The sequence below is a fragment of the Zalophus californianus genome, chromosome 15, assembly GCF_009762305.2.
Source record: "Zalophus californianus isolate mZalCal1 chromosome 15, mZalCal1.pri.v2, whole genome shotgun sequence".
Taxonomy (NCBI): Eukaryota; Metazoa; Chordata; class Mammalia; order Carnivora; family Otariidae; genus Zalophus; species Zalophus californianus.
Window position 1 is genome coordinate 54,193,351 of NC_045609.1, and position 27,605 is coordinate 54,220,955.

The 27,605-nt window shown below is 45.2% G+C and overlaps 1 protein-coding gene across 6 annotated transcripts in view; it reads right to left on the reverse strand.

Moving 5' to 3' along the window:
• Positions 1-27,605, reverse strand: part of MYOF (myoferlin) — a 153,764-nt gene that overhangs the window by 86,164 nt on the left and 39,995 nt on the right. For all 6 annotated transcript variants that reach the window (XR_003518662.2, XM_027587430.1, XM_027587404.1 and 3 more), the window contains exons 4-13: positions 24,137-24,245; positions 21,440-21,527; positions 9,317-9,483; positions 8,554-8,682; positions 5,915-5,977; positions 5,779-5,829; positions 4,567-4,597; positions 3,986-4,101; positions 3,217-3,340; positions 1,822-1,925 (exon numbers count right to left, since the gene is read on the reverse strand). Coding sequence is in view for 5 of the 6 variants with exons in the window: in XM_027587430.1 (XP_027443231.1) it covers positions 1,822-1,925; positions 3,217-3,340; positions 3,986-4,101; positions 4,567-4,597; positions 5,779-5,829; positions 5,915-5,977; positions 8,554-8,682; positions 9,317-9,483; positions 21,440-21,527; positions 24,137-24,245 (982 nt within the window). In the remaining variant the exon portion in view is untranslated. The remainder of the gene's footprint in view (positions 1-1,821; positions 1,926-3,216; positions 3,341-3,985; positions 4,102-4,566; positions 4,598-5,778; positions 5,830-5,914; positions 5,978-8,553; positions 8,683-9,316; positions 9,484-21,439; positions 21,528-24,136; positions 24,246-27,605) is intronic.

Sequence of the window (27,605 nt, forward strand, 5' to 3'; positions counted from 1 at the left end):
AAAGTTTATTTCTCTTCCAACTATTTGGTAAATATAACATGGGTTTAATATTAATCTTTGCTCCTTCTATGCACTAAAAGTTAGTTTTCCAATCGCCAGGTTTCTAACTTTGGATTAGCGAAATGATGCAAGAGTTAATGTTTATTGAGCACTTATTACAGACTAAGAAGTACCTCTTCATTAGCATGTACACACAGATCTTTTGATCCTGGCCACCAGCCCCGCTCCCTGCTCCCCAAACCATCTCCTGTCAAAACCAGTCAGCCACATCTCTCTCGCCCTCACATGCCTCACCCAGTCTGCTAGTAAATCCTGACACCCCAGCTTTATGCAAATGCTGATCCCCACCCGACCCCCACTGACACCTGCTGTTGGCTTCTGACGCATGAGCCCTCCCCCGCCTCCTTACTTTCACGGCACCCTCTGTGTAGCAGTCTCAGTGAGCTCTCCAAGCACGCTCAGAATAAAGTCTAGACCCTACTCTGGCTGATAAAACCCAGCCTGCCCATCTCCCCCCACCCCAAATCTCTCTGATTTCATCTCTTCACTTCGCCTGGCTCAGTGCCCTACAGCCACATGGAGATTCTTTCACTGCAAATGTGTCTTCCTCTTGGGGCCTTTATATCTGCTCTTCTCTCTGCCTGGAAGCCCCTGCCCCCCACCCAGACCTCACATCATCCAGACCTCTGCTCCAATGTCACTTCCTCAAAGGTATCCCATCTAATAACTTAGCGAAAACCCACTCCTCCATTGGTCCGTTTGTACCAATCACTTCTTGTCCCCCGCTCTGTTTTCTGCATAGGACTGGACACTATCTGAAATCATGGAATTACTTGTCTGCTTGTTAACTGCTGTCGCTTCTACTACAAAGGAAGCCCCAGGAAAGCCATGACTGTCTTGCTGACTTCTCTATCCCCAGCATATGGGGCAGTATTGGTATTTAGTAGGCTCACAATAATTACTTCTCTAATGAATTAACCCTTATCAACAATCCTATGAGAGTATTATTATCCTGATTTATAGTTCAGGAAATTGACACTGAGAGATTAAGGAATTTGCCTTAACTGCCTCTGGAGTGGGCTAAAGTCTGAATTTAAATCTCACTCCAGAACTGAGATTCTCCACCCCTCCCCCCACCACCGACTCTCCTAGGAAATGACACTTGGTCCTTAGGTGTGTGGTTTGCCAAATCTCGCGTTCATAACTAAATGGTTCAACTATACAGAAGATGCTAGTTCTTCCTGCCTCCAGCTGTCCACGGTGCATTGTTATTCTACTACAGAATCCCACTCTCCCATCTTTGACCATCTTAGTAGGTAAAACTGGTATTTACAGATGTGTCTGTACCAAGTATCCCTGGCTCTTCCCAGCGGACTGGGATGGGGCCCCCTGCCTGCTATCCAGTTTCGGCAGTTCACTGGGGCCTCGGAAGTGAGAAGCATGAAGGGAGTGGGCAGCTGGGCGTTGGGGCCTATATTCTACATTTATTTACCAGGGATCATTGTTGCCAGTGAGGGAGCTTGCCTTAGATTAAGACAATGCTTGGATCTGAGAAATAATCCAAGTAATTCAGTGATAGTTTTCACGTTCTATTCTTTCAAAAGATCAAATTTTCTAATTTGAATCCTGCATATTTTCCACTCCAAAATAAACCCGTGGAGAAGTCTGCATGTTCCGACTCAGATAATCTACGTTCGTGCAGACTTCCCAAATCATCAGGGGGCTACTTTAACAAAGAGTAAACAGGAATTCACTCCAAGGAAAGCATAGTGGTTTAAATATTTATTTCTAGAGGCGTCTGCATTTAGATCACATACAAACCTTTTTTCCAGCAAAGGAAACTTCTACAAAAGGATCCACTAGGTTTTTTTTATCTGCATTGCCTCCAAATATTTCCTTTACCGTCTGTGAGAAGGCATCATCCACTGGAAAGCAACACGTCACACAGCAGAAATGAAATTTGATTTTCTTAAAAGGATAGAAATCACTCAGCAAAATTAAAGTTTTTCTCCTATACACGAAGACAGTTGCAACAAGAATTGTTCTCAAAAGTGTACTGCAGAAATCTTGTCTTAGAAGCAAAAGAAAGGTGTTCTCCCCACAAAGTCCATAAAAACCCAAACCAAAACAAACAAACAAGAGCATCTTGGAAAATAAAGCAATAAATTATTAAATGAAAATCAGTCATTTGTTGAGGGGAAAAGTAGAATAAAGACAGTCCATCCAGATAGGGTAAGAGGCAATTCAAAAACTCAGCCTGGTTTCAGGAAGCTGTAGGTCAAAATGATACAAGCCTAGTCTGATTTTTTTCAGAGAAATTCATGGAACTTTGGCATAATCACAAATAACATAATCATAAATAACACATTTAAGCAACTATAAACAGCATCTCTCTCTGTTTTAACAAATTCAGAAGTGAATGGGGTCAATTAAACCGGTCCGCGTAGGAGGTATAATGTGAGGTTTAATATATTTACCTCAATTTCTGAGGAGAGACGAGCGAAGCGTTATAGGGTGTTAAACAAGAGAGGGAGCGGGTACCCAGGGAAAGTAGCAAATCCTGAAGAGATCCATGGCCTCTAGGCAGAGTTGCTGCATCCTGGGGACTGGGAGAGGGGTCCCATGCAGGAAGCAGACAGGCTGGGCAGGGCAGAAGGACGCTGGGTCCCTGGCAAGGACCCAGGAGCGTCTGGACTAGTCTCTATGAGTTAAATCACCGTAATTGATTCTCTTAAGTGCATCCAATCTCTTGTTATATGTACCTCATAACACAATGTTGACAGATTACTAGTTATTGGCACTTAACGACCCTTTGCTCGGCCATTTTTAATAATTTAATAACAAACACATTTATCTGTTTCCAAAATTTCCTCGTCTCCCTTGGGATGAAAAGAGTTGGAAGTTCTGCCTGCTGCCCTCTCTTCAGTGTCCCTCCAGAAAAAGGAGAAGATGTACAAGAGGGTAGGAGAGAAGAGACAGAGCAGGATGGGCCAAAGGCTTAATAAGGAACATGGATCAGTGACCACCAGCTGGCTGTCCCACCAATCTGCTCAGGTAGCTTTCATTGGGCCAGAACGAATGAAAAGTAGCCCCTGGAGGCCTTCAGAAAGAAAAACATAAAACAGGTAGCACCAATCACTATTCAGAGTATGATGTTACCACTTGTGATCATGGAGAGAACTGGTCATCCGGGGGCAGGATGAAATCCATACGTACTCTGGGGGATGTCCTCCGCTCGGTAGATTTTAAGCAAGAAGGTCACCCACCGGAGGGCGATGCCAGCAGGGAGTAACAGATTACTCTCCACGTCATCGCTGTCATCACGGTCTCGCTTCTCAGTCTGTTGGGGAGACACGATGACAAATGAGACAGAGAGAAGCAGCGCGTGTAAGAAGCCAAACTGTCACTTATCAAATGAAGCCAACTGGAATTGTTTCCATTGGGATTTCCTGTGCTTCGGGCTTAAGAGTTCGGCTACGGATCTGACCTCGAAATTGGTCTGCAAAATCAAAGCTCCTAAGTTTCTTCAGTCGATACACCACAAGAAAATAACGCGACCTTTTGTAATTCTATGAGCACTAAATAGGAGAGGAAGAGAGAGACAGTTCCTGAAGTTTTTCCAATTTCTCTTGGGCACTTCCTGTCTCCCAATTTGTTGTCCAGCCTCCTAGAAGGACAACTGTCCCTCTCGGTAGCAATGCCTGAGTCTGCAAGTGACATGATGCAGAGGAGTCTTGAAAACACCCATATCTTTACTGAATGAAAAACGCACTCATGGACACCAGGAAGGAGAACAAGGGAGCTAGAAGAATAGCTCCGTCGTGAAGAAACGAACAGCTTCCAAAAAAATAGGAGGAGTTGGAAGGTTGGGGTTATTGATTGGAAGCTGTGTTGCTTTTCACAATGACTGATGTGCCCTTGCTTAACTCTTGGTCCCCTTTTTTAGTGAAAAAATGTAAAAGGTAAGAGAACAGAGGTGGCTCACAGGAGGCTCATCTCCGGTTCCCAGGATGAACATGCTGACTTTCATGTAACCTTTAGCACCCGAGCTGGCATCTTCAGGGGCATTGAGGAGAAGCCATTTTCTCATGACAGCGTGACCTAAAATAAGGATGAAAAGGACAGAGACACCCTAAAGATAAGCTGACAGGTCTGTGATTTCATCTGCTGCAAGAAAAACAGTCATTTCCTCTGAAGTATCATAATGACACCAAGTTTGCCAGATGAGTCTCTATATTAATGTCCCCTACTTTGCACTGACCAGCCCCCAGCCCCAATTGCACCCTGGTGTCACTCAATGAGCTCTATTAGTTTTATAATTTGATTTTGATAAGATCAGAATATCATCACAAAACAGAGAAGTTACCTACTTGGGAATGTTAGGATAAGTACCGTTAGATTAAAAAAAGATATCCACATTAAGCTACTATTATTCATTCCTGCTAAGTATCCTTTCCCCTCCTCAGTGAAGAAAAAAATTTTTTTATTCCTTTTTTGATTCCCTCAGATTTTCTTGATTCCCAGAATCTTCAAGTTCATGGGGGAGAAAGAACATTACTTACTTACCAGGTTCGTCATAAATGAATCCAACATCAATCTGGGAAAAGATAATTTAAAATAGCTCAAATAGATTTTAAAATCAGTTTCGTCACTTCAAATAAACCATCATTATTATATTTAAATATGAGGCTCTTGACGAGACTTCAATTTCTTTGAGAACAACATTTCCATCTTACCCCCTTCGTATCCCCAATGCCCTGCCTGATGTGTGGCATACAAAAGACCCTCCCCTCAATCAATCATTTCGAATGAATGAACTAGCTAGTCTTAGAGCTAGAAAGGACCATGGAAATAGGATGACCAATGTGTCCTGGTTTGCTTGGAACTTTTCCCCGAGCACAGAAAGTCTCACGTTCTGTGAAATCCCTCAGTCCCAGGCAAACCCGGACTTTGGTCACCCTATGGGTATTCGCCTGGCCCAATTTCCTATCCAATATTCCTCTTCCTTCTCCTCCAGCTAATGCTAATGTTAATATAACCATCGACTGGGCACTTTAATGTGCCAAGCACTGTACTAGACGTTTTATATATTCTATCCCACTTAGTCTTCACAATGACTCCATTTTGCAAAGGAAACTAGGGATCAGTGGGTATGTGGCTAGTTGGTGGCAGACAGGGTATGAACACACGTATGCCTGATCCAGATCGTTCTCTGGGACTTCTAATGACTGGGAGCCCCTTCCTTTGAGAGGCAGCCCATTCCACGTAGAATTGCTGGGAAGCACCCACCAAGTATTTGTCTTTGATTCCAATGTGACTTACCTGGAAAAGCACTCTGATTCTCTTTCCTGTTTTGGCTTGCTTTTCCTTGTTCAGATTTACAATAATTGGCCTTGTAGATGGGGCACTGGGGCCACTGGTAAGTGGAGCTGGGGGATGGGCTTCTTGCCATTGTGGCACCACATTGGCTTCCATCCACAGCTGCAACTCTGGGAGCGCCCTGAGGTGGCAGCTTCCCGGCATTTGCTTAAGGCACAGTAAGTGTTGCACTTTAGAAGGTGACTAGACCTAGGCCAGGGAACACTTGACTGGTTTGTGGCCCTTGGGACATACATATCCTCTTGGCATGCCAGCCCTCAGCAAAGACCATGGCGTGAATCCCTCATGCGTAACTTTAAGATGTCATCAAGGTGGACAGCCTGATACCTAGCCAGGAACGTGACTCCTCACTACGAAAGTGACCATCTAAGTTGAACGAAACAGATGGTTGGCACCCACCTTAAATTCCCCCATCAGACAATCTGCCCGCAAAGAATGGGAATTATAAACCTGGAAGAAAGAAGAACCATGAGAAGCTTCCTGGCTTTATCTGGCAGTTAGAGAGCACGACCTTTCTTCTCTGTAGCCCCCTTACCCGAATGCTGATGATCTCATCCATCAGTTCAGAAGGGGTCATGTGGATGTTGTAGAAAAATAACTGTCAAAACGGAAGAGAAAAATGTTTGAATGTTAACAGAGGTGGACTCAGGTTTAGTGTGATCCAATGCTACAATGTGGGAACCCTCCTAAAGAATGACAAAACATAACCCCCAAAGTAGGTTTGACCATGAGAACGCATTGCAGGGCCCTCAAAAAGGCCACGAAGCTTAAGCTGCATGAGCTTCTTGGCAAACTCACCTTTGCATGTTGGAAAAAGGAAAAAGAGGTATGTAACAACTATAGCGTTTATGTAATGAAAGAGACCAGAAACACGCTAGCTAACTGACGTAAAGATCCTTCCTGCTGCAAGTCTCTCTCAAATGGGCACCTGGGACTTGCATGACCTGGGAAGTTGAGTCGAGTTCCCTACAATTTTCCTGAAAAAAGTTCTTTTTAACCTTTTTAAAAAACATCTAGGATCCACTCAAGGATCATACTACATTTGGTTGTTGAGTCTCTTTAGTTTCTTTCTTTCTTTTTTTTTTTTTTAATTTTAGAGGGAGAGGGAGAGAGAGAGCGAGAGCAGTGGGGAGAGCAGAGGGAAGAGGAGAGCAAGAGGGAAAGAATCCCAAGCAGACTCTGCGCTGAGCATGGAGCCAGACCACACACATGGGGCTCGATCTCACGGACCCTGAGATCATGACCTGAGCTGAAACCGAGTCAGACGCTTACCTGACTGTGCCACCCAGGCACCCAGCTTTAGTTTCCTTTTATATAGAACTGTGCTCCTGCCTATTTTTGTTATTTATTTTTTTTCTATCAAGATCTGTTGCCTTGTAGAATATCCCATAATCTGGATTTGCGTGAATATTTCCTCACCATTAGATTCAAATTGGCCATCTGACAAGAAATGACACAGATGATATTGATCCTTCTATTATATTACATCAGGACACACACATCAGTTTGTCCCATTACTGATAACAAGTTCAATCACTTGGTTAAGAAGATGTAGGTAAACTAGGAATTTTTTTTTTAGTAAATAATTTTATTGATTCCTGAACTGATCTGCTTAGAGTCTCAGGTATTTGATTCTTCCCTTTTGCCCAGAGATCTAATCTCAAAAAAAATTCATTATGATGGGAAAATTCTAAGGTGGAGATTCTTGCTGTGCTCCTCAGAACGTAGCTGAGTAAATATTCATCCTGCGTGATAAATGCATCACACCTTAGGTGTCAAATCGCCCAGCAGCTTGTCCTCCCTGCAGTCAAGTCTTCTCCTCCCCAGTGAACCCTTCTCAGGCTTTCCCGAAGTCCACTTCAAGTGGCCCCCTCCCCCAGCGCACACCCACATCTCATGTCTGCATTGACACGACTTAGTGGTGTCCTGTTGTCTGCAGCTCATCCAAGGAGGAGAAGTGACAAGTGAGAAGAAGATGGGCCTTCTGTAAAGGGAGGACCAGCTTGAACAAAGGGGGAGAAACTGGGACACCAGAGAGAAGAAACCAGTTCCTTTTATGTGCAGTGGCAGGAAAAAAAACAAAAGCTGGAGCCGGGGCTGGGAACTCAAGAGGAACGATGACAGGAAACCATGGTAGGGAAGGCCTGGGCTCAGAGAACAGGACGTGGGACTCAAGCCTGAGGAATCTCAGAAATGTGTCTCCTCCGCAGAGCAAGGCTGGGCTCGGAAACCTCCCCAAACCTCATTTCTCCTCACAGCCCTGATTGTGGAGTTTTGTGGTACCTGACGTGACTACCAAGGTGTTCAGCGCTTTTGAGGAGTGTTAGAGAAGAGGTCAGCAGAAGGATTGTATTCTCAGTGTGGGAGGGAAAAGAAAACCCTTTTGGCTCCTAATTGCTTCCTTTTATGTATGTTATTTTTACAGCCAGGTAGGTTTTGACACCTTTAAAAAGTCAGCCATTGCTGTCCTTGTGAAAATTGTAACATCCGCCTCAGAGCTGTGACTAGAACTTGGTATTTTTTTTTTCTTTCATGAGGGTCCAGCATCAACGGGTCTTAATTGTGAAAATGTGCTGGCAGTGCTTTTTTTTAAAAGTAGCAAAGCGATCACAGGAATTACTTAGGGATCCCTCAGAGACATCCTGCTGATTAGAAAGAGCAAAGGCAGATGCGGGTGACTTCACGTGCTCCGCCCTTAGGGGAGCAAGGATCCGTCAGGGCAGGTACCGGCAGCTCTGAGAACCAGGGCAGGTACCGGCAGCTCTGAGAACCAGGCCGTGTGATTTCAAGACCCAGTGCTTCTCAGACTCTTGAACGCTGGAACTCTGCATTGTCCCTACCAGATGTTGGCCCACGAGTTCCCCTCCCACGTGGGACATGGGACAGGAGGGTAGAAGGCAGGAAGGTGGGTATAAATAGAACAGACTTGGGGCACCTGGGTGGCTCAGTCGTTAAGCGTCTGCCTTCGGCTCAGGTCATGATCCCAGGGTCCTGGGATCGAGTCCCACATCGGGCTCCCTCCTCAGCAGGAAGCCTGCTCTCCCTCTCCCACTCCCCCTGCTTGTGTTCCTGCTCTCGCTATCTCTCTCTGTCAAATAAATAAATAAAATCTTTAAAAAAAATAAATAAAAAGAACAGACTCACTGAGCAGAAACCTGTATCACGCCCATTTACCTCATCATAAAATGGGTTGTTCCCTCTCTTGATCCTTGTTCGGTGTGTCTGGCCACAGACATGGACCTTGACCACAGGCCTGATGTTGTTGCCACTTAACTGGCGGCCCTCAATCACTCGGACACGGATCTGCAAGCACAGAAGGGGGCTCATTACTGATCCTTTCCCAGCGCCGGGCCAGAGAATCCTCAGGTGCCAGGTCAGCCCGTCTGCCTGTAAGGATCGCTGAAACCGGGCCAGGGCAGGTGTGCATGAACTGGGGGTAGACCCCTGCTCATTCCCAAGGTGGAGATGGGGTTGGGTTGGAGAAACCGAGAGCAGGAGGGGGGTTGAAACAGTCCAGAGCTGGCCCGGGAAAGGGCAGAGCAGGGCTAGGGGAGAATTGGGGAGGCGCTGCTCTGAGCCCAGCCTGCCACCTGGTCTGCCTGAGCCTTGGGATGTACTAACTCACTCCACCGCTGCTTGCCAAGGAAGCACCCAGAACTATGGAGATGCACTACTGTGCTTCTATTCTTTCCTACCACCAAAGGGAAGGAGGGGTATAATTCTATCTCTGAAGAGCCTCATCCAGCTTGACTCCATCTACTCTTGCATGCAGAACAGAAGGCAACAGCTCTTCTTCTTGGGTTTACGCCCTGATGTCCCGTTTTGCTCGTTGGGATGCTGCACATAGCAAGAGGTCCTTCCCAGCAGCACTGCAATTGCCAAGAGGTGAACAACATGGTGGCAAAACCAAAATGTGGGGCCCGCGGGCTGTTCCTACCTGGAAGTCCTGAGGCTTGTTGGACAGCATCCGCCGGCTCTTCTTTCCTTTTGTGAGCCTCCGGGCAAGGTGGGCCTCTGACACCATCCCACTTGCCCCCCTGGGCCCAGGGCCCCTGGCTGTACCATCCAACCTGTCTTCATCACCTCCATCTTCCTCCTCATCTCCTAAAACACCAACAAGGAATCCTGTCAGAGATGGCCCTCATCCTGTGAATGTCTGAACTCAGGTTTCCTGGACACAGTTTTCAGTGTTCCTGAGGTGGCCCGGGAAGGAGCTGCTCCTTCTTGGTGACACTTACTTGGGATGTGCTGTGACTCAGATACAGTTTGTTTAGGAAAATGTGTTCATGGTGCATCAGGGCGCTCATTCAGGCTGTATTCAAAGTGACCAAGAGGGCACCAGAGACGAAGGGGAGAGCGAGAGGAGAGGGCTCAGTCGGACCCCACCCCAAATCACCCAGTTCTGATCTGAGGACCCAGCCTCAGGTTGAGGGGCCTTTCTGCAGTCAGGACGGAGGGGAGAGAGAATCTCGGGGGCGGGGGAACCTGGAGCTTGGCAGAGGAGACTTCGACTCCGCCATTCCCAGCGCTGGTCTTTTCTACAGAGATTGACTCCTGAGGTTTCCGTACTGCCTCCTTTCTGCTTGAGCCTCCTGGTTCCCGAATGCCCCTCCACCCTCACAGAAGATGAGAAATGAATCTCCAGTTTCCTTGCCAAGTACACCAAGGTGGTCTCATGCTCTCCCTCTGCCCACCTCATCTGTCACTTCCACACACATCTGTCTCCTCGTTTATCCCCTTAGCTTCCCTTCATACTCGGCGCGGGGCGGGGCGGGAGGAGGGGTTTTTTGAGGGAAAGCTCCTCCCAATACCTGAGAGCCTACCTCCTTCTGATTTTTTGGAAACACGCCAAGTGTCCCCCCTGCCCTCTTGAGTACCTCCAGTGGATCCTTCCCCACAGGGCCTTCCCTCTGCCTTAAGGAGAGGTCTTTCTCTCCTTAAAAAAAAAAAAAAAAAAAAAAAAACACTAAATTCTGCTTACCATGTCTCCCCCTTCTTTTATTCACAAACTCTTTTAAACTCACTGACCAACTTTCTTGTCTTAATAGACAAAAAGTGTGAACTCCTGGTAATCTGTGCAGTATAATTTAAGAGATCCTAGAAGACTAACTACCTTGTCCAAAAAATAGTAGCATTCACACTCTCTACCTTTGGATTCTGAAACTCCTCCTTTACGATGCAAAATCATGTAAGAGATTGAATTTCCATGCGGATACATTTGTCAGTCACTCACACCATAGTGTTAGTTCAGTCTGCTGTGTAGCACAGCTCTTAAAGCTTGGGTTCTGGACTCATGTGGCCTAGGTTCAAATCCCAATTTCGAGCTGTGTGAGTCTGAATAAGTTTCTTAATTTCTGTTTCAGTTTTCTCATTTGTAAGAAGGGAGAAATAATAGTATTTACCGCAGGGTTATTGTAAAGATAAAATTAATCTATATGCAAGCCTTCAATATGGTACCTAGCACAGAGGAACATGCAATAAATTAATCTTTTTTTTTTTTTAACTTTTGTTGAGGGATCAGTTTTGGTGGGAGCACAGAACACTAGAACACTTCCCAGAGAGCAGGCATGATGTAGGGGTGGGGGCACAGCAGTCAGTGGGCAGCACAGGGGAGGGGGGCACAGAGTCGAGGAAGGGACAACCACAAGGAAAGAAAAGCCCCCCCAACTCCCACCATGTACTGCTTTGGAGTTCCGCCCAGGGTGAACCCTCCCTTCACCACCCCTCATTCACGCTCAGCCTCTCCAGCCACTTCTGTCTGTAAAGGTCAACCATGCTCTGGTAAAGCTCAGGGCCCTTTTCTGAGTCTTCCCACCCCACCGAACATGGCCTTGGGCACCAGGACCCATACACACTTTGAGTCCTGCAGCTCTCTTCCTGGTACTCTGACTAAACCTTCTTGGTTCTTTGTGGGCTCCTTCCATGGCCTACTCCCCAAGTGTGACTTCCCACACTGTTCCTCAACCTCTGCTCCGCTGACCTGACACCCTCTGCGTCTACACTTTGGAGTCACAGACCCACAGAGTGTTAGGCTAGAGGGGACTCCGAGATGCCCCGGTCAGCTGTGCCCCTCACCACAGCGTCCAGAGAAGACCACTGAGGGCTGGAAAGCTGTGGTGACCTGTGAGGTTATTGGGAGCTGAGCTAAAATGAGGACCAGGTCTTCACCCTACCTCACTGGCTCCAGACAGGGTCTAACACCAGGCTGTGGGGGAAGGAGGGGCTGTCTGCCTGGTTCCTCAGCACCTCTGTCAGGACACCTGGAAACCCCAGAGAGGCTGAAGGCAGGTAGGGCTACCTCTGTCCTCTGCATGATAATCTGGGTCTTGTCTACCCCATCTTTGAAGAGGCTTCAAAAGCAAGGCTTACCTGCCACCCATCTTGGGGCGCCAGGGTCTTAGAATGTCTCTCCTCCCATTCTTCACTGGGTGAGCTCCTCAACTCCCTCAAGGCCCAGGTGAAATACGCTGGCTCTGGACAGCACCACACATGATCCTACCCAGGGGCGTGGTGTGTACAGAACGAACGAGGCGACACAGCCCTGCCTTCTTGGGTTCTTCAGCCGGGTGAAGCACCTGGATGCTGGCAGGTGCTCTCTGACCTCCAGCCTCAGGGAAACACAGAAGGTCAGGGCCCCCTGCTACAAACCTGTTCTGAACTGGGCAGTGGCTGGGCGGGATGCCTCTAGGGCTCCTCCCACACACAACTAAGACAAACTCCCTTTGCTCATCCTGGGCCAAAGCAAGGCTTCCCTCCCTGCTGCGGACTGTTCCATGTGGGGTTGGTGGTTATGGAGGGCAGCAAGCAGAAGGAGGGGTACATTGTACCCCTTTACGGTGCCGTGCCAGACTCTGTACGAGTCCTCATGAAGCTCTTAATGGATGCTTCCGAAAGACTGCAGGCAACAAAGAGCCAGTTTCTTCTAGGAAATACCTTCTGCCATTCCAGACTTGAGGCTGAGGGATGGGTCAGAGGAAGCCAGCCTGAGTCATGGCGACTGCCAGCATCTTTGTACAGTGGCAGCAGGCTATTTGAGCAGGAAATCGCCCCTTTATGCAACAGGAAGCTGCACAGCATTCAACAATGCCACCCTAAGTGTTCCACAAAGAATGAGGGGGCCCTTCAGGCCCTGCCAAGCACAGCCTTCTCTGCAAGCTGTCTCATTACCAGGGGTGGGTGGTTGTGTGTGCGGGCCCTGTTGCTGAGACCCAGGCACGAATCTGAACCACAGCCAAGGGGGGGATCTACAAGGATGACTCTTCCTGACCACAGGAAGTATGAAATTATGAAATCCAGTATGATTTCATCTTAGTTAATTACATCTGCAAAGATCCCCTTTCCACATAAGGTCACCTTCCGAGGTTCTGTGTGGGAATTTGGAGGGGACACTATTCAACTCCGTACAGAGGCCATCTTTTGTATCTTTCCAGTGTGTTCCATCTATTACTCCAGTCCACAGTCTGCAGCCACACAGCCCCCCCGACCTATCGACCATACCACCTTCCCGGCCCCCCGCCCCCACCACTGTCTTCACATCCTTTCCTCCTGACCTGTGCTAGAGTTTGTGCTTTAATATTGCCATGCTCCCCTTCGCCCTTCAACTCCTTCCTTTCTCTGGCTTATTGTACTCACCTGGTTCATTCAACCTCCACTCCCTCCACCCCTTCATCCAGGGGCCGAACTTGGCTGAACACTCATCTTCCTGACTCGTCTCACTTTAATTTCATGATCACACACCTTAAGTGGGCTCACAGGACTCCCTGGCCATCCTACCATATTTCCAAGGCATCTATTCAAAGTTTTCCCAGGTCCTGGTCTGAGAAGGCCACTCATTAGCCAACAAAGTCAAATCACTTCACCTTTCTGAGCTTCCACCTGTTTTGCCCCTCGAACGCTTCCGACACCCTCTCCATCCTTTCACCGCCAGCTTATGAACTTGCTTCTTATTTCATTGAGAAAACAGGCAATCAGAAGAGAATATCCTCACCCTCCCAACTCCAAGTCAATCTTCCTACCTGCATCTGTTGTCTGCCTTCCCTCCTGCTACAATCACTAAGCGGTCTGTGCCCCCAACCTGGGGTCAGTCCTTCTGTATGTGCACAGATCTCATCTCCTCTTGCTACTCACGGATCCTACTTCTGTAATTTCTGCCTCTGTATCCACTCATGTTTTCCCTTCTCTGCTGATCATTCCCAGATGTGCTGAAATAGAGGCCACAATAAAAAGCAAAAAACCAACAAAACAAAACGAAAACAACTTTCCTTGACTCCATAGCGCCCCCTATAGTTACTGCTCTATTCTTCTCCTCTTAACTGTCACTTGGGCCATGACAAGCTCTTCACAATTCCTTTGTATGAATGCTATCCTGCCTCTCCAACAATTACCATGACACTTGGTCAGACCCTACCAAGCTTCTGCCTGCAGCCAACACAGACCTGTAGCCTTTCTGAATGTCAGTAACCCTCTATGTGACCCACACTTGGTTATAAGTGATGCTTCAATTAACACTTAGCAATGGCACTCCATCACAACTCCGGCAACTTAACACAAGTCTTCATGTTTCCTGAGACGTAGTGTTGGCATCTATTCCTACAAACTGCCCCTGTATGTCTTACTGGTGACAGTGATGGCTGTTTGTTCCACCCAGTGCTGAAGAGCTGGCAGCCCCTAGGGGACCTTAGGTTACAGTCAAGTTTGCCTCTGGCACGCCCGACTGTGCCGTTCCCCAGTGGGATGAACCTCCCTCCTTCAGGCTCCCGTGTTATCCTACTGTAGCATAAGAGAATGAGCTATCAGTCACTCAGATGTCACCAGATCTGCAGGCCAGCCCTTCCCCGCCCTCACTCTCATCCCGTGAGAGCTTCCCCATGAAGGCAACTCCTAGAAGTGGCTGAAGAAGAGAGACACTTGCCTAGTCACCACTCGGCTTCCTCCTGGCCCGTAATACACACCCCCTCCCCAGCCAGCAGCCCCAACACTATTCTATGCCTCTTGTCTTCCCACCTAGGCTCTAATTGGGCCAGCATTCCATCTAATCATCTTCCATTCCTTGATGGAGAGTTCTTTCTGGAATATTTTATGCCTTTTTTTTTTTTTTCTGGTCACAGCAACTCTGTTTTTCTAGAGTCCTAGAATGCCAACCTCTGACTGTGATATTAATTTTGCTTCTCATGACAAAGTTTTGCTAAGTGGTTAAGGCAGAATTTAATTACCTTGGGCCAAAAGTCACTGTTAAATCAGAACAAAGGGCTGGTATCATACCATCAGTGCAAGTTAAAAAGTGCAAAGCCGAATGGGAGAGAGGAAGTTTCTAAGCATGAAAACATTTTGGAGATAACATGCTGATTTAGCTGTAATGTTGAATAATAACTTTTCTGGGCTTCTAACATGTGGGAAGTTATGTAAATACATGTCTGCATTCAACCATAAGCAATTCATTACCCTCCACCCTGATTCTTGGGTAAATAGCATATGTGCACTAAGAATTTTCTGGAATGGTTCTATACATAGACCAAGCAAAGTTATCATGGAAGAGCCTCTAACCAAACAGTGATGCAAACACAGGCTTGCAGGGAAATCTTGGCAGCATCTGCCTTGGATCAATTGAGCTGTGATCCAGTCTAGCAGTCTAGTTGACCAAAGAGCTCCGACTGAGTCTGGGCAAGATAATGTTAACCAGGTAAAATGCTCAACCCCAGGGCTTCTTAAAGTGAGCTCCAAATTCGGCTCTCATCAGGATCTCCTGGAAGTTCCTATTAACCATAGAGATTGTAGGGGGTCCCCTTCAGTCCAGCTAAGACATACTCTCCGGACGTAGGTAATGGAAATCTGCACGTTTAAAGATCTCCCTTGATGATTTTTACTGTGTCTAAAATTTAAGAGCCACTTGTTTATTATGATCACTTTGGTTTTCTGAAATACCTTGAAAAAAAAAATAGGCCTAATAGAATCAATTTGCTGGACAATGTCAAATAGAGGCCCAATCCTGGAAAGAGTGCCTCCAACAATTTTCTAGCACGCTGATAATTTTCCAGTTCAGTTCTGACCAAGTTAGTCCCTTCTTCAACACGTTCCATGGATCCCCATGGTCTGTCCAAGAACAAATGTCTCAGTCTGGCATGCCCAGCCCTTGGGAATATGCTTCCCTCTTACTCCACCTCTGAATGAATCAGTCACTTTCATCTATTCACTAGTGTTCCCCAAAATGCCCGTCTTGAAAAGAAACATTTAAACTATATCCATTGCCTATGCATCATTCACTTAATTCACTCAGCCAACCAAGCATTTATTGAACAATTATGACTTAGTGCTAGGCACTAAGAATACACAGTTGAAATAGCTGAAAAAGTACTTTCTCTAAAAAAATTGTGTCCCATGCAATAATTTGCTTAGTCCTCTGTTGAGGAATTTATTATATCAGCTCTGACCTATACTTATTCATGTTTATATGCTTATATCTTACCTTTCTACTGAAATGCAAGCTCCTTGGTGGCAGACAATGCCTTTCTCACCTCTATATGCCCCAGGTGTCAATAAATGTTTTCTAAACTGAATTGAATTTATTTTATTCAAATTCAATTAGCCAACTTATTTACATCATTATAAACTGGACTGAATTTAATTTTAAGCACGGTGACTTTAGTGTTCATGGAATGAAATAAATTTGAAGTGGCAATGTCTAACTGTGAATGAGTTTTTGCATTTCTGTTGTTGAACAATGCACCAATTTAACAGATGGTTCTTCAAAAATAGATGTGAGATTTTAAAAATAGTTCATTCCGGCTACAGGAATGCAGGTTCCAGTCAAGCTAACTGACATCTGGTGAATCAAACTGGCAAGGGAACAGGTTTTCAGGAAGTCAAGCCTGTCATCTGGGTCATCCCATCCTTCTATCATGGGAACAGTCTTGGAGGTGGGTCAATGAAAGAGGTATTTTTGACACCACACATGTGCCGTGAAACCACCAATGCCCAGGGTCTCACAAGCCCCTCAGTATCCAATTCCTGGGATCTATGTTCAAATTTTTTTCAATTTCCAGGGGTGAATTTTCTCTAAAATCTTCACTTTTGTGTTCTATCATTAGTATTTCAAATTTCTTCTATGCAGGACTCACGGTGTGGATGGTAATCTTTATTTTTTTATTTTTATTTTTTAAAGATTTTATTTATTTATTCATGAGAGACAGAGAGAGAGAGAGAGAGGCAGAGGGAGAAGCAGGCTCCCCACCAAGCAGGGAGCCCGAGATCCCAGGACCCTGGGATCATGACCTGAGCCGAAGGCAGACACTTAACCATCTGAGCCACCCAGGCACCCTGGATGGTAATCTTTAAAATCAGTATTGGTAATCATGAACAGTGGTTATCTCTGGAGGATGGGACTGCAGAAGATTTGCACTTCCTGTGTTTTACATTTCTGTAATGTATACAGAAATATAAGCAGGTATTGCTTTTCTACTCAAAAAGAAGATCAACAAGTTCAAATTTTTAAAAAACTTTGTAAGGATCTGTATAAATTAGAGGAAGCAGACTCATTATTTTGACATAGAATGGTAAAGTTTTTTAAAGAGTCAATTGAAAGGAAGGGAGAAAAAGAAATTCTGGGCCAGATGTTCTGTTTAGGTTATTAAAGTAAGTGATGACAGGAGGTGATTGTCTTGCTGTTATTTCTCTGCCTCATATTTGTTGGTCTTATCTTCCCCCAAGACTGTAAGTTATTGTTTTTTTTTCGGGGGGGTGGTTTCCTTAGTGTCTTCCCTAGCATGAAGTTGTAGTGAGTATCCAAAGATACCTTTGCTTAGTTGAACTAAATTGTTTTATTAAGACAAAAAAGGTTTTCCCTTGAGACATCCAAATAACCCAGGATATTGAAAGATTTTTTTTTTTAAGTGCTGAAGAAGCTGGATTACAAAGCCTACATTCAGAATGTCACCCTTGACCCAGCTTTGGTGAATAGTCATCTCATAGAGCAAAGACAGCACTTCCAGATTAAAGAACCCTGTTCATTTTTTAAAGTATGAAATTTCATTTCGTCATCTCACACTTAAAACGATACTGCCCCGCAGACACAGCTCATTTCCCGGCCGGCACCTGTTAAAACTCTGTTTCAAATCCAAATAAAAGGAGCCCCGGTCCTGGTTTATTTCCCATCTCCATCCAGCAGTTATCAGGGATTCTAGAGAACTTTTGGGAGAGACCTTGGCCAGCTGCCATCACGGAGCCTGCTGGGAGAGAGATTCCTAAGAAAATGGGTGAAACCCCAGCCCACAAACCTGCTGGAGCATTAGTGCTGCCAGAGCAATCCAGGAGCCTAGATGGCAAGGATTTTCTCCCCACTGGGTTTAAAAGTTCAGAGCTGGTGCTCTTCTCATTTCTAAGGACACTTTTTCCCCCTTTTTCCCTTTGCTCCAGAGAAATCGCATAATTTCTGAGCTTGGCCTGACCTTGGTCCATCTCGGGAGATGGGACCTTCCCCTACACTCTCAAAGAGCTTGATAAAATGCTTATTCTCAAAGTCTCTCTGGGTCACCAGGACACTTTTTTCTTTTTCTTTTTCTTTTTTAAAAGTCATCCCAGCGTGACTTTGAGCCAAGCCAGATCATTCTTTTCCAATAGATCTGATATTTAGAGGAAACAATTTGAATGTTCATACAGAGTGCGCCACCCAACTGAGCTCATGACTACACGCCTGGAATTGTTTTTGTAATAGCAGTAATAAAATGACAATAACAACAGCCACCATTAAGGTAGCACTTACTGTATAGCAGGCACTGAGTAAGTGCTTTATATGCCTCATCTCATTTAATCCTTGCAACAACTTTCTGATCTAAGTGCATTATCCCCACCTTACCGTAAAGAAAGTTGAGATTCAGAGAGGCTAAGCGACTTACCCAAGGTTACATGGCAAATTAACAACAGACACTGAATCCAACCTAGGCCAGTCTGGCCCCAAAGCCCTTGTTCTTATAATGTTACGCTTTCAGGATAAAAAAAAAAAAAAGTTATTTCTCTAAACCTGGACTGAACGTACCTGGAGGGCAGGGGCTGTACCCTAAAGCATTTATCACCCAGCACTGCAGCATGTAGCGATAGGTCGAGAAACCCAGCAACCACTTTCTTTGTTTCATAAATACTAGAAATGGGGTGGCACCAGTTTACTGTAAACTCTGTTTACTCCTTTTACTTGAATGATCCAAAGTATTATTTTTTCCCTAGAGTCCTAGCTGAAGCGGTAACACAAAAGGGCTCATTTAACATTTTGGCTCTTGAAATGAACACAATGAAACTGCCTTTTATCTACCAGTATACCAGGATTAATAGGTCCTCCCAGCAGCCACGCCCATCTATAAACCTCAGAATGTGAGGAAATAGGGTCTTTGAGGATGTAATCAAGCTAAAATGAGATCACACTGGATTAAGGGGGCTAATTCAACTACTGGGGTCCTTACAAGGGGTAAGAAAATTGGACATAGCCAGGGACCACCCCCTGTGAAGACAGAGGCAGAGAGTTGGAGTGGTGAATCTACAAGCCTAGGAATACAAGGGATTATCAGCAACCACCAGAAGCTAGGACAGAGGCCTAGAACTAAATTTCCCTCGGGTCCCCAGAAGGAACCCACCCAGTCCACATCTTTTGATTTCTAGCCTCCAGAACTGTGAGGGAATCAATTTCTATTATCGAAGGCTGCCAGTTGATGGGGCTTAATTACAGCAGCTCTAGAGAATGAATAAATAGGATCTGGCTCGGAAAGATGTCAACGTGAGAAAAGGTCCCAGATCCTCCCAATTTAGAGGCAACTCCAGATATCCTGCCAGTTGGGGCTGCCTTTTGCAGGCCAGACAGTACCTACTGTCCTTCTCAGCCTGGTGACAGCAGGCTTCAGGTAAATCCTAGTGACAGGGGTGAGACAAAGTTATCCGATGATTTGAACCAAATTCTGATTTGAGAATGTGACAGTAGAATGGGAAGATGGAAAAGGAAGGGTATATTTTGTCTGAGGCTGTGATATGAATACTGTATCATGTCTAATAATTATAATAAAACTAAGTTTGGGAAAAATTTATAATAATTACTAATATGATAAAATAGAATATTTCAAAAATACAAGAAAGAAAACAATACATCTATCAAAAGCTAAAGAAAACTCAATAAATAGACTCAATAAACAAGAATTTCCTGAAATAAGAAGAAATATATCACCACAGAGTAATCACTAAATCTTTGAAGGGGGTTAATTACCCTATTAAAAGGTGACAAATTTTGATATATTGTTTGGATTGTTATATACTATTTTTTTAAAAGATTTTATTTATTTATTTGACAGACAGAGACACAGCGAGAGAGGGAACACAAGCAGGGGGAGCGGGAGAGGGAGAAGCAGGCTTCCCGCCGAGCAGGGAGCCCGATGCGGGGCTCGATCCCAGGACCCTGGGATCATGACCTGAGCCGAAGGCAAGCGCTTAACGACTGAGCCACCCAGGCGCCCCAGTTATATGCTATTTTCAAGAGGATGTCATTTGCTGATTGTAGGCAACCTATAAAATGCCCCCAAATAATCCCTGCCTCCAAGTATTCTTGTCTTTATATAATTTTCTCTCCTTGAGTATAGTTTGCATTTAGTGAGTCTAATAAGTAGAATATGACAGGAGAAAAAGAAAAAAAAGAAGGGGTGAGAAAGCAATGGGTAGGACCAGTCAGTTCAGCCCCTGATGGTGTGCTGTTCTGGACTGGACTGTTTCCCCTGGGTTTTATCTGTCATTACTGCCATGGCAGCAAAAGGACCATGGCTATTCTTGGGCCATTCAGGGCTCCAGGGCTGAGAGTACCTGAGCAGCATGCGGTGTGCCCCGGGCGCTGCTGGGTGGTGGTGGGGGGGGGCGTGGGCGGGGGGCGTGTAGAGGCACTGCCGGTGTGCTGGGGCTGTGTCAGTTCCCAGTGTCCCCAAGGGAGAAGGGGCCAGATGACCCACATTAAACCCTTACAAGTACTTGGTCAAGAAGTGAGCCAGAACCTCAATGATGGGCCACCCACGGGGTGTGGGTGAGTGGGGACAGTGGTTGGGATCAGGCAGGAGGGGAGGTAGCATGGCAGGTGCCAAGTAAACCACTTGGGCTCCTGGGAGCTGAGTTCCAAACCAAGAAAAATGAAAAGACGAGCCCCGAGGAGCCAAGCCTGGCAGGAACAAGTGCCAAGGTGCCCTCCCAGGAAGAACTTCCAGGCAGCAGGTAAGTGTGCAGGACATGGGAGCCCTTCTTTCCCGGGGCACGTGCCAGGGCTAGGGAAACGGGTATTTGGCGAGGCATCTCAGGGAAGAGGAAGGGACGGAGATAGTTTCAGCATCACATCACCTTGGAAAACTGCTAAAAGGAGGTCAAACTTGGCTGTGTGAAAGGCCTAACTGTCTCATAGACTTCCCTCCACCTGAGGCCCAAAGCCCTCCCCAGAGCCGGCAGCCCCAACCCCATCCAAAGCAGCATCCGATGCCCTGAATGGCCGATAATCCCAGTCAGAGAACAGGGAGCAGGAGGTGAGTCAGGCTGAGGGAAACAACTAATTAAAGGAGCAAGTGGCTGTTCAGGGGCTGGGACAGCGTCAAGGCCGAGGGAGAGAAAGAGGCTCCAAACCCTGGGCGCTAGCAATGAGACTGGCGACTGGGAATGCAGCCTGCGGATCACACACTGAGGAAGCGAAGAGACACATGAAGAGAGTAGAGGCCACTCCTGTAGCTTAACCACCAGGGACATTCCAACAATGGGTAGAAGCTACAAACCCGAAGCAAAGCCTTGCTTGGGATCTTCTGCTGGAGCCTGTGCGTTGGACAGGCCCACGGTGAGGCTGGTCCGTAAGGGGTCGTCTGACCCTTCTCCTCTCCCCTGAAAGGCATCTCACAAACAACTGTCATGTCCCAATTTGGAGCGGCTCCACCTGCCTCACGGGGCCCTGTCCAGGTGGGCAGGGCACTACAAACAGTATCATGACAAAGAAGGCTTTCTTGGAGACTCCTTGTGTGTCTTGAATAGATTACCCCCGGCACAGGCCTGGCCTTCCAAAGGGTCAGCTTACCTTCCATGACTGACACGCTGGTCCCACTGGGGTCATTTGGATGTGGAGCAGAAGGTGGATCATAGCCAATCACCAAGTCAATGGTGGCCTAGATAGAAATAATCCATTGCAGACAGAATCAGTGCAGGGTAATAGACTCAATGCAAACTAAATCAGCGGGAGCTAAAAGTTCTGGAAGGGGCGAGCAGGGGGATGGGAAAGTGAGAAGAGGAGGGGAGACAGATCACACACGTTCCATTGTTTCTATCCTCCCTCTTGTGAGCATGGTCGGCGGGAAAGCCCGGGAAAGGAGTTACCTGTCGTAGGTTGCCAAGTGTACCATTGCTAAACGGGCAACCTCACTAACTGGAGCAAAGTTGTGATAAGCAAGCATGAACTTGTAATTAGCCTCCATCCTAGATTGAGATGGCCTCCAGTCACAGAGGCTCATTTTACATGGTTGAGTTAGTTGTTTGCACCGTGACTTCTTTATTCATCGCTGAAGTTTATTTTCATTTTTCTCTTCTCTCTCTAAAAATAACTTGAGCGACTAACAAAAATTATATAACAATGTGATTCATAAAACGGGATAAAAAAGGGAATCAAGTCTGATAAAAGAGAAAATAAATATGCAAATCATGAAGTTTAAGATAATTGCATCTTGCATAAAATGTGACTCCAAGATGGCTAGGAACCAAGGCAAGAAGGAGAACAGAAAATGTTACGTAACTTTTTTTTCAGAAAGGAAGAAACATACTAGTTCCTTACAGGAAATAAAGTCGTTCCCATTTTTAAAATCTGAGATAAAATGGGACATTACTTTAGGGCAGAGTTTCCTATACTTATGTATTTCATGAACCTACAAAATTTCAAAAAGTTTTCCTAGAGGGCGTCAACATAGGGACGCTAACCCAAGCCCACTACTACTATCTACTGTTATAATTTCACAAAAGGAATGAATTTTAACAGCAAAAATGAGGAAGGACTAACTACTGAATAAACGGAATCCTTTGCAAGTAAGGATGGCGCACACGCGCACACACCCACACACCTGCACGTACACACCCAAGTTACCAGTTAAAATACAGACATAATATTTAGCACACAGTCATACTGAAAAATTATTGTTTATCTGACATTCAAATTTCAATGGGCATCCCATACTTCCACCTGCCGGTTCTACTACACGTGGTAAACTCTAGTACGTGCACACATTCGAGAGCATGCGCACACATGGCATATTGCCTTTTTTTCATCTGTCTGTTCATCAGTGAATACTCCCTCATGGATCAGCACATTCTGTGGCCAGCTTAGGAACTACAGATCTGGGAGACACAAAGGAGGCTCCCAACAACAGTTTCGTGGCAAATAAAGAATCGTAAGAGCAGCATCCCATGGCTACCTATGCCAAAGACCCAGGCCACAACCTGAAGGCTGAATGCAAGGAGCACTAAGGAGCTCAACTGCTAAACTTAAGTGAAGAATCAAACTTTCAAAACTTAGAGGAGGACATGGATGGCTCAACTTCTGAATCAGTGATTTCCTGATAACATCAGGATTCCCAGAAGTGCTCCAGTTCTATGTGTGCTTGCTTCTGTGCTTAAAAACAAAAACAAAAACAAAAACAAAACCAGCCAGACACATCACTGACTTGGACCATCTTTCCTAAGTATCATTTCTCTCAGCCAGGTTTTGGAAAAATAGATAATAGACGACATTCTGAGTTTGTTTTAGAATTTTTGGAGCCTAGACCAACAAAATAGACATTCTCAATAGGCTTTGAGAAGCCTAACCTGTATTCTTGCCTACAGGGATGGCCTATTTTAGTACAAAATTTTCTTCCTTTGTCCAGGCTCCCAAGCAAAATAAATTGATTGGAAAATAAAGGTGTTAGAGGTTAATGGGGCAAGCATGGTAGCTTTACGAGCGCTGTTAGCAATCAAATGAAATCTGAGAGCTATGAGCTTTGAGTCCATTTATTTAAGTGCACTCAAGAAAGAGAATTCTGGGTTCGCATCAGACAGTATCAGTATGTACTTATTTAGAGACGCTGTGGTCAGAAAACAGTCAGCTGCCAATCAGTGATAAACATCATGATATTCACAAGGTAGTATTAATGAAATACCTTCTACAGAATGTTTCTGAGCGTGTCTGAGACACGGAGCTATGCTCACCACACAAATGTAAACACCCAAGGGGATATGCACAGAACTAAACCAAGAGAGGGTCCCACTCACTCTAGAGCATTTTCTTCTGTCAGAGAAAATCAAGTTTATCTAATCTATTAGCTCTGTGATTGCAAGTATAGGATAAGGCCATACCATTTGCAAGTGGACCTGTTATCTCAAAACCAGTAGGGGTGTCTGGGTGTGGATGTGTGTGTGTGTGTATGTATGTGTGTGTGTGTGTGTGTGTGTGTGTGTGTGTGTGGTGAACTGATTATAATTTCACACTCTTTTTTTTAAAAAAGATTTTTATTTATTTATTTGAGAGAGAGAATGAGAGAGAGAGAGAAAGGTCAGAGGGAGAAGCAGACTCCCCGCTGAGCAGGGAGCCCAATGCAGGACTCGATCCCAGGACTCCAGGATCATGACCTGAGCTGAAGGCAGTCACTTAACCAACTGAGCCACCCAGGCGCCCAATTTCACACTCTTCTTAATTAACTTTTTGCTTACTTATCTCACTTCAAAGCCATTCAACAAAAGAGAAAGTGCTCACCCCAGTATCTTGCCCCTTTTCGTTTAGCAGGGGGATGAGTTTGTACGGCAGTGATCTGCTCTGGTCACCAATCAGGTCCTTCAGGGCTACGGTGGCCGTGCCAATTAACCTGCAGGTGAAACAAGAAAGTGCACAGTAACCTAAGTGAGAGGCACGCTTCCACTGACTCAGCGGACCTACCCATTCCCTTTCTACTCGTCTCTTATCATTAAAATCACTCATCATGAAATGAATTTTGGTAATTTTGGCAACAAACATCACTTTTCCAGAACAAGTAGTCATTTCAAGAGTCTATGGTACCTATGAAATTTCAAGTCATGACTGAGATGACCCATGGATGGGTGACAAAGACTGAACAGCACCCCTCAGAATCCAAGAAGAGAGAAAAGTAGGAAATTCAAGCATTCCTCTGTAATATAAATGTAAAAAGACCCATCAAAATTGCCCACTGTAAAAATGCCCCACGTCCCCCACCCCCACCGCCTCAGGGAGACCTTCTGCAATTATAAATAGGTTGCTAGTTTACTGATGAGGCCAACTTACTAACCTGTATACTTGGGAGCCGAATTCAAAAGTTGGATGTGTGTCCTTCTCCCTGTTCCTAGGCCCGCAGGGATTATGTTCAGCCTCTACCACTTACCCAGCTACCCCTCAGTGCACATAACCTAATGGTACAAAGGCACACATGTGTCCCTGCTCACCACAGTCAGGCCCCTAAAGGCACAGACTGTTGCTTTTTCTATTCACTACTCTCACCCCACTGCTTGGAACAGAGTTCATTTGTTCATAGATATTTACCGAATGAAGGAAAGAATAAATAAGTCTATATACATTAAGAATGAACACCGAAAACATTTTTGTAGTTAGGGCACATGGTCAAAAAAATTTACTGAACACACAACCCCTGAGAGTTAGTGAATACAAAAATGTGACCTGCAGAATATAGTCTACATTGGGGGTTATAATGGACAACACGGTATGAGATTGGGTGAATTGAAGAAGTTCCCTTTGTGAAATGCAATCAAAAAGCAATGAAAGCCCAGAGGTATGCTCTCAGTATGGATACCGAAAACAGAAAAGAGAAACAGGAAGAATTTAAAAATATTTAAGAATTGAAAATTATTTACTTTTATCTTGCCTACATTTGCAGTGACTGATACTAATAAATGGCAGATATGATAGCATGAATATCATTAGCATAAAAATAGAAAACTAAGTATCAAATCCTCAGAGTGATAGAAGAGATTCCTTATATCAAAAAACCCAGGGTGAAGAAACCATAGTTGTGCATAAAACATTACTCTGGGCTTTTGGGCAAAAGTAATAATCAGAAGAGTTTATCTTGCAGGGGAACTATTCCTTTTATTTTCACATGTAGTAGTTTCTTTAAAAATCAGGAATGAAAACTGATGTTAATGTGTGAACGCTTATTTTGAACTGACGTTTATCTGTATTCTCCTGCCCCCCCCTCAAACCTCAGAAATGGAACTAGATTGTAGATCTGGAGTCAGTCACTCAACCATATACATCCACGGACTTGACAATATGAAGAAGTGACTTCACTTTCTGTGAATAGGCATATTATATTGCACAAGACCAGAAAATTGCTATGGCACCCTGTTTCACCCAATCTACCCAATGGCATGAAATGCTACACACAGTTTCTTGGAAGAAGGCACGTTCTTAGACAGAACACCACTTAAGATGCTCAACAACCGTGAAGGATTCTCAATCTCTTCTCATATCTCAGGTAGAGCCAGTTACTGGCAATGGAAAGGACAAATTCTGCCTCCAGAGGGTGAAGAGTGAACACTTTTAGGTCAATACAGGAATTAGGTCTCTCAGTCAATGCTGAGAATTGATGGAGTCTTTATAGAGTAATTTCTCACATGAGTATGTGCACTAAGTTTGCTAGATTTTTTTAAACTGAGTATGTTTTCTCCTCACTTGGATTTTAACTCCCCTGACATATTGAGGACAAGAGTCTACTACACATGACTTCATCGCCACCAGATGAAACAAGTACACCTCCCACACAAAGCGAGAGTCCCTGGCAAAATCTCTTCCATGTCTCCCTCAGCCCCACATGATATGAGCCTGATGAGCATTTCTTCCCAAGTTTTAAAAATAGCATAGTAAGCCATGAGGTTGGCTAATTGAGTTTTTAGGATGAAATGGGAAAACTACAATTTCAAAAGTCATCTGACTGGTGTTAAATGTCTAAATGGTACTCGCCTTGAAAGACATGGAAACACACTGGATTTTATTCCTCACAGTTCCATAATTCATAACCTAACTGTACGATTAAAATAACATTGTACACTGGACATGTACAGATTTGCTTTTGCTGAAGCCAAGATGACCTGAAACTCTTATCAGCAATAAATACTTCTTAGGAGAAAACAAAGTATAGCACACTGGGACGATACTGAAAGAGGGCTGGCCTGGGGTTGGACCAGCATTTATCAACCTTGGCACTACTGACATTTTGAACTGGACAATTGTTTGGGGGGCTGCGCTGGGCTTTGTCCAATGTTCAGCAGCATCCTTGGCCTCAATGCACTGGCATCTCTACACCTTCCCAGTTGTGTCCTGGTGGGCAAAATCGCCCCAGGTTGAGAAGCACTGGGTTAGACAATTTCTGTTCTTGCCCTAACTTGGTGTTCCAACTTCCTTCAAGCCTCAGCTATGTCACCCAACTCTCTGAGCCTACTTTGCTATCTGCAAATGAGTGGCTTGAAGTAAATAATTTCTTAGACCCTCTCAGCTATCAAAGTCTTTAGCTAGGCTCATACATGCGATATTTTCTACACAGACCTATTTAGGAAACCATCTCATGTTAAAATAGATCTTAAAACACGTCCATGTTGGACAATCCAGAATACTACGCAGGGTTTCTGCCTTCAAGCGTATTGGCCTATAATCCCGTGGGTCAAGCTTAAATTCACATGGTGTCAGGGAAAAGGTTAGGCCAATAACAGAAATATGGACTACAGTGTAAGACAGTAGGGAGCGGTGCCTTGTGCTAAATGGAGAGAACAGGATCACCTGGGACATGAAGCCCACTCACTGGCCCTTCCTGGCCCGGAATGGTTTTACAGCCTCCATTCTGACGCAACCACTGTCTGCAGCTACCCCCCCGCCCCCTGGAGGCCATGAGACGTTGGCAACAGACAGCAGACCAGGAATGGAGTAAAAGAAAAGCAACCTACTTTAACCCAAACCTCAATTCCTTCTTTCAGAGACCCTTAGTCCCATTTCTTAAGATTTACTTTTTTCATCATAAAATTCTGATGCTTTGATGTTTGTACATGGGGGAGATGGTTTAAAAGTAAATTTCACTTTCTTTTTTCTGAAGTAAAAATACCTGTGTTTAGATGAAAGCCTGGAAAGACTTTAACCCACCCCCCCAAAATATTTTTAACAGCTAGGTTGAGTTGAAGAAAAATGCATGCAGCTACAACGTCTA